General features: G+C 62.5%; 1 protein-coding gene across 1 annotated transcript; it reads left to right on the top strand.

The window, feature by feature from the left end:
- Nucleotides 1-1631: 1631 nt before the first annotated feature.
- Nucleotides 1632-6221, top strand: LOC125328985 (maestro heat-like repeat-containing protein family member 7). The gene is made up of 13 exons (XM_048310335.1): nucleotides 1632-1771; nucleotides 1959-2107; nucleotides 2427-2574; nucleotides 2819-3006; nucleotides 3096-3230; nucleotides 3508-3622; nucleotides 3795-3932; nucleotides 4141-4317; nucleotides 4451-4594; nucleotides 4754-4855; nucleotides 5179-5281; nucleotides 5556-5612; nucleotides 5903-6221. Exons 1-13 carry the CDS (start codon nucleotides 1685-1687, stop codon nucleotides 6100-6102), a joined length of 1743 nt encoding a protein of 580 aa, XP_048166292.1. The 5' UTR covers nucleotides 1632-1684; the 3' UTR covers nucleotides 6103-6221.
- The last annotated feature ends 4179 nt before the right edge of the window (nucleotides 6222-10400 follow it).

Raw genomic sequence — 10400 nt, 5'->3', positions numbered from 1 at the left:
CCCTCTGGCAGAGAAGCCCCCCGGGGGCACAGGTCTCTGGGGCAGGAGACGGGCACCAGCGCTGCCAGGGCTCGGGGGGTGGCAGGTCTGCTTCGGAGGGGACTCTGCCACACCTGCTGATTCCAGCGCTCCCCGGGCCCCAGGGCTCAGAGCAGCATTCGTGCCCTGGCCCACACGTTCCTTGTCTGTGTCACAGCCCCGGCTTTAGGATGGCCACCGGCCGGGACGTGTCCCAAGGAGGCCGTGCCAGCTTCTGTGGAAGACCCCGAGCCCTTCCCGCGGTGGCTGCGGCGGCAGCCGTGGGGGCTCCTGGTGCTGCCCCGAGCCCGCAGAGCAGGGGAGCGCTTGCTTATGGCTGGAGCCGATGCTAAAGTTCCTGTCGGGCTGCCTTAGACACTTGGGACAAGGGATTCCTTCCAACCTGGGCCACTTGGGCTGGGCTGGGGGCGGCCCCAGGGCAGGTGGCAGTGTGTGCAAGGGCCCTTTGTGACACGGTGCAGCATGGTCACCGTGGGGTGGAACGGGACAGGGTGTCCCAGGGCCCTTTGTGACACGTGCTGACATCGGGGCTGGCGGCGACGCGGCCACGCCACAGTGCTCGGAGCACGCGACGGGACAGGACGGGACAGAGCGGTGCCGTGAGGAGCCCCCGCACAGCGCACGCTTTCCTTGCCGACCCGGAGCTTTTCCGAAGCGTTATTCCTGCAGGTGACCTCGAGGCCAGACCACGGGACTTGGTGACCTGTGGCCTTCCCGAGGCTTCTCTGCAGGTGCCCTCGAGGGCAGACCGTGGGATTTGGTGCCCCAGAGCTTTTCTGAGGCACCTCCCATCCCTGTGGCCGGTGCCCTCGAGGCAAGACCGTGGGACTTGGTGACCACAATCCTTGACGAGGAGTCTCCTGTCCTTGTGGCAGGAGCCCTCGAGACCAGAGGGCAGGACTTGCTGTCTTGTGGCCTTCTCTGTTGCTGGTGCCTTGAAGGAACAACTTCAGCACTTGCTGACTTGGAGCTTTTCCAAGGACTCTCTCCTGCAAGTAGCCTTAAATCCAATCAAGGTCATGGAGCAGAGACCCCCACGTGTGCCCAAGCTGGCCTGGGTGGAGGAGGAGGAAGAAGGCCCTGGAGCTGCCCCAGAAGAGCAGCCTGCAGAGGTGGAGCAGTTCCAGCTGCCGCAGGAGGGTGGGTGACAGAGCTGGGCCACAGGGCTGCTGCCTGCAGACAGCTTGGCCCAATCCCGTCTCATGCCATCCCGTGCCATTCCATCCCCTGGGAACATGCCCATGGATAGAACGGAAGAGGGGCCGGCCCAGGCCCCCCGCAGCAGCCGTGCTCCATCCCCTGGCTATCCTGGAGCTGTCCCTGTCTGGGCAGCGCAGGGCTGGGCTGCGTTCTCCGGCCTCTCCTGCAGCCCCTCAGCTCTGGCTGCGCCTGCTCTTTGCCAGATGCAGCCCTGGACCGAACACAAGAGCAGGATGGTGCCCACGGCCGCTTCCGCAGAACAGCGCAGGTACCTGCAGCCATCCCCACCTGGGCTGGGCCTGCTGTCGCTGCTCAGCCGAGCACCGCCCTTGGAGCACCCCATGGAACATCCCTCTCCTCCCTGTCCTTTGTTCTCCTGCTTGTGACTTGCAAATTCATCGAGTGCGTTTGGCAGGAAGAGACCAGCATCGTGGGCACTGGGTCCATGGAAAACTGTGACGTCTACAGCACCGACACCAGTGCTGCCATGCTGGATTTGCTTGAGGGAGAGAGTGTTTCCAGTCTAGAGCAAGTAAGTAGCCTGTGGCCAGGGTTCAATTCCCCCAGGAGTCAGGTGGCTTCCCAAGCTGTGCCCGCTGGTGACTCACTTTAAGCCTTTGTGGCCATCGCAGTGTAGTGGGAAGGGCAGCACTTCTCTGGGGAAGCCGGGGACATTACTCCCTCTGGCAGCTTTCCAACTCTCCCCGTGCCTTCTCCAGGTGCCCGCCATGGTCAGGGACATCCACCAGTGGCTCATGGCCAATGAGTCTGATGAGCAGAGTCTGGACAGGACCCTGCTGGAGCTGGCTGAGGCACACCCAGCCGATGTGGGGATAACTCTGCTGCGTGTGGCCCCATCATGTGACAGGTATGGGGCCCACCTGCCCACAGGGCTCACCAGCCCATCACCCTGCGGAGCCTGTCCCAGGTGTCTGACAAACAGAGAGTCCAGGGCCCTCTGGCTCCTCCATTTCCCAGCCCTGGCATGCCAGCCCCCGAGCCTGCTTCCATGCTCCCTCCCTCAGGCTCCCTCAGGCGCCAGTTCCTACAGGGATGGGCTGCCTGGGTGCTGCCGGCGAGGGGCGGTGGGCAGAGGCAGGGCTGGCAGCCAGCTCAGGTCCCCGCTGCTGCCCAGGCCACGGTGCTGTGGCCGAGACCGCCCCTGAGACAGAGCTCTGACCCCACAGAGCTGCTACGACCATGTGGAAGACACTCATGTCCTCGCCCATGACTGCGGAGCCGGTGCTGCTGCTGCTCCTCAATGTGCTGGGGAGCTGGCCAGAGCACAGCACGCGCACCTCCGACGGGGACAACACAGATGTCTTTGCCCTGGCTGTGAGTTTCTGGAACTGGCCTTTGCTCGCCCCCAGGTCGCCACTCCAGCAGCTCCCCATCCTCCTTCGCCCACTGCGTCTCCCTGCCTCAGGCGCTGGGCTGAAACCTGGGCTAGGGGCAGGTTCAGGGGCACCAGGCCCGGTGCTCCCCCTGCGTCTCCCCTGGCCTCCCCTTCCACACTCGGGCCCTGCCACATGGACGCCTCAGCAGTGAGCGCTGTCTCGAGGTGGTTTGTCCTTTGCAGGCAACTGTGGTGATGTGGAAGATCCTCCAGGTGCCCTGTGTCCCACAGGCAGTCACAGTGTATTTGCCCCGCCTCTTTGTGCATCTGCTCTTCCAAGTGTTCTTCAGCACAGGGGAGATGCCAGAGGAGGTCGATAACTTGTGGAGAGTATGCCGGAAGGAACACGGCCTTGTCACCAACCCCAGCAGGTGCTCCATGCCAGTCCTCCTGTCCCTGCCATGTCCCCGGGGCAGGAGCCAGTGTCCACAACATGACCTGGGCTTTGCTCTGCACACAGGTTTGCAGTGCAGACCCTGAGGGCCCTGCTCTGCCTGGAGTATGAGGATATGGTGACAGCAATGGATCGCAAGCGTGGCTGGGATGCGCTGCTCTGTGCTGACACCCAGCACGATGCAGTGGCTCTGCTGGCCAGGTGAGACCCCCTACTCCCCGCTGCCCTTGGCATTTGTGCCCTGTGCCCGGGGTGCTCCTCACAGTCCCCGTGGTCAAGGGCCAGAGGGCCTCATCACTGGGCGACGGCTGAGCGGACCAGGAAAGGCCAGGAGAGGAGGGTGCCCAGGAGCAGCCGCCTCCCAAAGGGCCCAGGTCCCCTTGCGAGGTGGTAGAGAAAGACCAGACCTGTGTGAGTCTGTCCTGGGAGAAGTTTGCCCCCCTGGGTCAGGGTCTTGGTTCCTTTTTTGCCCGGCCAGGGAGGTGTCCTGTGTCTCCATACCCTTGTGTTCTGGGATCGCGCTCCACCTGCTCGGGCTGCTCAGCGCAGAAGAGCCACGCTGGGATCTGCCTGCCCTGGCGTTCTTTGTGGAGGTGAGACTGACGGCCAGCGCTGCCTCGCTGAGCTGCCTCCCAGCTCTCTGCCCTCTCGCAGCCGCAGCTGCCTGGGACGGTGCCCGCGCCCTGCGCTGCTGCCTGGGCCCAGCCCTGGGCGATTCTGGGCTCCTGCTGGCCGGCTCCCCTGTCACTGCCCTGTGCCTTTCAGGTGCTCGAGTGCCTGGACTTGAGGGAATGTGGTGACAGTGTTGTGGAGATCTCATCAAAATACCTGCAGAGTGAGCGCAGACAGATGCGTCACCTGGCACTCAGGGCCCTCCTCGTGCTCAGGGACGATCCCTCAGTGGTGAGAAGGGGGCAGCGGCTGAAGCTGCGCTGGCACCGTGGGGCTGGGGAATGCAGTCCCTTGGGCTTGGCTGGGCTTTGGGCGCTGAGGCAGCTGCTCCCAGCTCTCCTGCCTCCCGGCTCAGCTGCCCGAGTGCTTCGGGACAGCCCTTTGGCCACTGGGCCCTGCGGCAGCAGGGTGAGGCTGCACAGCCTTGTGTTCCACACAGGCCGAAAGAACGTGGAGCCTGACTGAAAGCCTTGTGAAGCTCCTGTGGGACACAGATGGAGAGATAGTTGGGATGACACTCGTTGTACTAGGCTTTTTATTCTTGGACAAAGACATCCTGGTATCAAGCCCCATCGCCCTGCAGCTGGCTGAGGCGCTCCTGCCACTCTTTGACAACGTAAGGCTCGGTGTCCTCAGCCACGGCCACTGGGTGCCTCCCGGACACTTTGTGCCCTGGGGATTTCCAGGCCTGTGCCCTGGTGGGCCCGGAGCAGCTGATGCTGAGGTCTTTTTTTCTTCCTTTCTCACAGGATGATAACCAGGTTCAGCGGCTCTCCATGATTCTCTTCCGAGAAATGATGGATTTTTTAGCGGAAGAGGGAGAAAAGCTTGTGCAATGGAGCCTGCTCCCACTCTTCTTCCGCTGCCATGATGAGAACCGGCATGTGGCATGGGTGAGGACTCATGGGCTGCCGGGGGCCCCCTGGGAGGGGGCTCGGCTGCCTCCTGCCCTGGTGCCACACGGGCTGCAGCCTCCTCCTGGCCTTGGCACAGGGACGCGGGTCCTGTGCCCTGGGCTGTGGTGCTATCTCTGGGTCTCTGCTGCTCTCCAGGCCTCTTGGGTAACGCTGCTTCGTGCGACTGAGTTCCTGAAGAGGAGAGATCTCACAAAGCGCGTGGAGAAACAGAAACTGTGGATGTTCGCCAAGTGCCTGGTAAGGATGGCCTGGAAGCCCAAGTCACAGCCTGGAGAAGCCCCCTGCTCGTCGTGCTCAGTGTGTGGGGCTGGCAGCTGTGCCCCTGCCCACTGCTGCACCCAGGGGTGCCAGCCTGCACCCCACACGCTGCTCCCTTCCCGGGGCCGCACAGGCTCTTCTCCAGGCTCCTCTGGCCCCGAGCCGGGTGCCCATGGAGCCCGGAGCGGCTGCTGGCCGGGCCTCGGGGCCGTGCGGGCAGGGGAGGCCAGGGCTGGGCGCAGGGAGAGCCCGGCCAAGGGGCTGAGCCCGCGCCAACCCTTCCCTCCTGGCGCTCTCTGCAGCTGGCAGTGGACAGGAGCCGAATGACCGAGTACGTGCGCCGGGCCCTGCCGTACCTGTACAGCCCACAGGAGTCCCTGCGAAGGGTGGCCGCCAGGTTCATCGGTGAGCTATGAGCCCGGGGCCCCTCCCCGCCCCGCCGCAGCTCGGCCCCAGCCCCGGCTGCTGCCCCGGCAGCGGGATCCGGGCCCGGGGCCGTGGAGCCCCGCCTGCCCTCGGGGCCGCTGCCGCCCTCCCGCAGCCGTGCCCTCGGGCGTCAGGATGCGGCAAGGGCCCGGGCTGAGCCCTGCCGGGGGAGGAGAGCGTGTGGCCACGGGGCTGGCAGCGCCGCTGCGAGGGAGCTGTGCCGCTGGGGCCGTGACCTCCTCTGTGTTCCCAGTGATCGCCGGGCAGAGCTTGACAAGACAGCAGGGAGCGTTCGGGCTCATCTGTCAAGGTGAGTGAGGGCAGCGGGCTGTCAGCGGGGGCTGGCGGGGGGAGCCGCAATCCCTGCCCCGGCTGCGGAGGGCTCTGCTCCCTGTGCAGACGAGGGGCGGTGTGCACAGAGCACAGAGAGCTTTCAGGGGCACGTGGGGGATTCGTGGCCAGCACCTTCGGGCTGATCCCGTTGGTCCCTCCTCCCTCCTGGCCATGGCAAGAGCGGGCTGGGATGGCCCTGGCAGTGGGCTCTCCTCGGGTCCCTGCAGATCCGGGATCTGACTGTGGCTCTGTTCCTCTCTGTCCCAGCCCTTGAAGATACGGCAGAGGACATCAGCCTCGCCATTGGAAGCCTGGCACAAGAAACGTCGCAGTTCCTCAGGGCGCTAGAGAGGGCTCCAGTCTCCATCTCTCGGAAGCTGCGAAATCAGCTCCGCAGCGCATGGAAGGCACGGCCTCGTCTCTGGGGCCGTGGCTGGCTGTTCTGTTGGAGCCCTGTAGAGAGCTGAGCTGTCTGCTCTTCTCTTCTGGGGCCACCTGAGCCAGCGGGGATTCTTCTGTTCTTTAGGATTGCTCCTCTCTTCTTTTCATTTTTCTTTAGTATGTAAATATAGAATGTGTTATAATACACAGACTCCCAGGAGCTTTCTTTTGGTGCCCAGTGTCTGCAGGGCACAGGGGAAGAGGGGAAAAAGGGTGCTTGTGCTCAGCAAGTCCCCCGGGAGTGCAGCGTGGAAGGGAAAATGGCCATAAGCCCTTTGGCCTTTGGTGGTTGTGCTGAAGCCTTAGCGCTGCCGACAAAGCGGGTGGGCAGGGGCAAGGGCTGCAGGGATCCCTGCGAGGCTGGTGCCTGGAGATGGCCCCAAGCCCTGTCCTGGGCAGGAGCCGCCATCTGTGTCCTCCTCCCCATGTGTTGCTGTCTGGATTGCTGAGGGCTCCGAGGTGCCTCTTGATCCGGCTCCTCTGGAGCTCCCTCGGGGCTGTGCCGCTGCCGGGCAGCTTGGCCGGGCTGGGGGAGAGCCTGAGGGGCCGGGGCGGTGGGAGGCCGTGAAGGGATGAGGTGCTGTGGAGTCCCTGACGGGACAAGGCAGTGGGAAGGCACGAGGGGCATGTGTGAGGGGGTGGGTGGCAGGAGGCTCCGAGGGGACAGGAGGCCGGGTGGTGGGAAGGCCTGAGGAATTGGGGGTCAGAGGCCCCCAGGCAGCCGCCTCGTTCCTGCCGCCCGGCTGCTCTGGCGCTTTCCCAAAGCGTCTCCCAGGCCTGCGGCAGAAGCCCTGGAGGCCGGGCCTCGGCAGAGGGTGGGGGCAGCCCCGAGGTGCTGAGGCTGGGCTGGCTGCGGACAAGGAGGGCAAGGCCCCCTGCTGGGGCACGGGACAAAGTAGCGGGAAGTCAGATAACCGGAGATTTTACCCTCAAAATGTTCTTTCTGTCCCCTAAAATTTACCTCAGGTTTTGTCACAACATTTTCTCTGTGTTCTCTACAAATTACCTTAGACTTTGCCTCAAAAGCAATTTTGTTCCCTAGAGATCACCTCAAATTTTCCCAACAAAACGTCCACCACGTGTGCTCCACGGATAAGCTCCAATTTCTTTCTCCCAGTGCAGTGATTACCTCAACTTTAACCCCCAAATATTCATCCCGTTCCCTGCAGGTGACACCAGGTCATTCCAGCATTCCTCCGCTATGAAGCTCTCTCCCTCTAAGTTACTTCAGGTTTACCTCCCACAAACTGAACCACCCCTAGTCCTGTGACAACACTTCCCCATCGCCCTCTGTGTGGCTCAGGGCAGGGCTGCCCCAGAGCCTCTCCCACACCGCTTATGGAAGCCTCGCCGAGAGGGGTGGACACAGCGCGTTCGAGTTCCCGCCCCGCGGCTGAGGGGACGGTGGGGCGGGAAACGCCCCCCTGCGGCGCGGAGGAGCCGGCGGCGCAGCGGGGACCCGCCCACCCCTCCCGTGTCCCTCAGGGCGCGCCCGCGTCCCTTCAGCGGCCCTCGTGGACCTTCAGCGACCGGCACGGCCGCTCAGCGACACGCGGCATGCCCGTCTCCCCCTACAGTGACCCTCATGTTCCCTCAGTGACCCCGACGTACCCTCAGGAACGTGCCAGACACCCGCATCCCCTCGGTGACCCCCACGTCACCTCAGTGGCATGCAGGGCACCGGCACGCCCTTCAGAGACCTTTGTGACACCTTTAGTATTTCTATTTTCAAAAATTGGTTGGCTGCAGAAATATTAATTGCTCCCAGGTATTTAATGCTTCACGCTGCTTCTGTGGTAAATCACTACAGCAAATGGGTTCAGCCTTGATCTGATGGAGCAGCAGAACTGAAGAAGCAGCAGGTGCTGAGTAAAAGTAGGGACTCCTGTGGCTGACGTTCAGGGGTGGAGGGAAGCACTTTGTTGTGTGCAGAGGACATGGCCCGGTTCACAAGCTCAGGCTTTGCTGCTACAGGATCCTGCTTTGCTCTTGCTGGAGGCCATTCCCTACCAATGCATGGCCCTCCATTGTTCCTGCATCACGTCTGCTGGACCTGTGGCAACAAGTGTGTCCCGAGTCCACGTGACAGCAGGAAAGGATGGGACATGTGTGCTTCCAGCGCCTGTCTTGGCTGCTCCTTCAGGGGAGGGTGATGGTGCCCTAACACAGATTGGCCAGAAAACCTGTGGCTGCCCCATCCCTGGAAGTGTTCAAGACCAGGTTGGAAGCAATGTTATCTGGTGGAAGGCGTCCCTGCCTATGGCTGGTAGTGGAAGCAGATGGTCCTTAAGGTGCCATCAAACAGAAACTATTCCATGATTCTATGATGATTGAATCTCTGCAGGTGCAGGCAGATGCCAAACCTGCTCTTCACAGCCTTCTCCCTTCCCCTGCCCCTCCGCCAACTGCACCGGGCCTCAAGGACTGAAAGGAGCACAGAGAGCCAAAGGGAGACTGCTGTACCTACCTCACTGGGAGCTTCTTGGGAAGCACTTTTCACGCCCGCTCTGAGCAGTGTTTGGAACAAGAGCACAACGTGGCTGGCTCTGCCATCAGCAGACCCCAAACACAGGTGCAGGAAGAAGAAGCAGCAGGGCCTCTTTTGCAGCCATGCCCAAGAGAGACTGGAAGGGTGCCCTCCCTCTGGTCTCACTTTGTTGGGTTTCTGACTGGCTCGGAGGCGGGGCCTGCGATTCCTCACTTGTGGGGACCAGAACGGCCCCCACGATCCCAACACTGCCTGACAGCGCTCCGGACACCGGGGTGGTGGCGTGTCCGAGTCTCGACCGCTGTGCTGCTGCTTCCTTTGCTCTTAGGCACATGCAGAGCCCAGTGCTAAGCCTGGATACTCTCTGGTTCTGCCCTCTTCCTGATCCTGTGCAGGGATGGAGCACTGCTGTGCTTTCAGGAAGCTCTTCTTGAAAACTTGCAGCATTCCAAGCTCCTTTGCCCTCCATGGAGGCTTGCCAAGGAATCCCTCACAGCTGCCTCCAGAGCATACATACTCCTGTTGGTTGTTCTATAATCCAGGGCCTTCAGGGTGCTCAGCAAGACCTCTAACTCCACAGTGTTGTGGAACAGACCTTCAGGACAGGGACCTTTCCAGCCTGAGCTGCCCTCATTCCTCTGTGTCTCTGCACAAAACACAACACAGAAGAGAGCGGCAGGAGGGGCCTGTGTGTCCCAGGGCTCAGGTTTTGTGCCGCTTCAGCACCACAGAGATGCAGCTCAAGTGAAGAAGCCAAACTGTTTATTAATAGAAGGCAAAGCGAAGGGATGAGCTGGGAGGAAAAAAGGGGATGGGCAGGGTCTGAGGGCTGGAGGGATGGAGCTGTCAAAAGGGAGGGAGAGGGCAGGAGCTATGGGAGCTTTCCACAGGCTCAGCTGTGACCAGCATCAGCAGTGCCTGGAGGTCCAGCTGCTCTACTCTAGTCTCCAGATGGTCTCATCTTCCATGATATCTGGAGGTCTTAAAGGGAGACTGATTCTGAGCCAGCAGAGGAACGTAGTTCTGCAGCTCTTTGGTTGAGTATTCCCTGAACTAAGCTGTTTGTCTGGGAAGGGCTGTCGCCTCTCCTCAGGGCTTGAAGGGCTGGAATAGACAGGAACAGAGCCACGGTCAGAGCCTGGATCTGCAGGAATCCAAGCAGACCTTCCTGCCAGGGCCATCTCACCCAGCTCCTGCCATGGCCAAAAGACGGCAGAGGCCAACGAGATCAGCCAGAAGGTGCTGGCCATGAAGCTCCACACCACGTCCCTGAAACCTCTCTGTGCTCTGCCCACGTCACCCCGAGTCCACACATGGAGCAAAGCCCCCACAGCCAGGGCAGGGATTGCGGCTCCCTACCCAGGCATTGCAGCTCCCCATCACCAGCCCTCGCTGACAGCCCACTGCCCTCACTCACCCTCAGTGAGGACCTGGAGCTCTTCCTTGTGCCCCAGCATGAGCACCCCGGCGATCACTGGGAACACAGAGGAGGTCACGGCCCCAGCGGCACAGCTCCCTCCCAGCAGCGCTGCCAGCCCCGTGGCCACACGCTCTCCTCCCCCGGCAGGGCTCAGCCCGGGCCTTTGCCGCATCCTGACGCCCGAGGGCACGGCTGCTGCCCGGGGAGCCGCGGTGCCGCCCCGCGCCACGGCCCAGCGGGGCCCGGGCTCCATCGGCACCCGGCTCGGGGCCAGACGAGCCTGGAGAAGAGCCTGTGCGGCCCCGGGAAGGGAGCAGCGTGTGGGGTGCAGGCTGGCACCCCTGGGTGCAGCAGTGGGCAGGGGCACAGCTGCCAGCCCCACACACTGAGCACGACGAGCAGGGGGCTTCTCCAGA

The sequence above is a fragment of the Corvus hawaiiensis genome, chromosome 7 (assembly GCF_020740725.1).
Source record: "Corvus hawaiiensis isolate bCorHaw1 chromosome 7, bCorHaw1.pri.cur, whole genome shotgun sequence".
Taxonomy (NCBI): Eukaryota; Metazoa; Chordata; class Aves; order Passeriformes; family Corvidae; genus Corvus; species Corvus hawaiiensis.
This window is presented reverse-complemented; position numbering and strand designations above follow the sequence as displayed.

Excerpts from the sequence above, each read along its gene's own strand:
- LOC125328985 (XM_048310335.1), top strand. The coding sequence starts at position 1,685 with ATGGAAAACTGTGACGTCTACAGCACCGACACCAGTGCTGCCATGCTG. Across the intron at positions 4,318-4,450 it reads TCCTGCCACTCTTTGACAAC|GATGATAACCAGGTTCAGCG; the intron begins GTAAGGCTCGGT and ends CCTTTCTCACAG. Across the intron at positions 4,856-5,178 it reads GGATGTTCGCCAAGTGCCTG|CTGGCAGTGGACAGGAGCCG; the intron begins GTAAGGATGGCC and ends CGCTCTCTGCAG.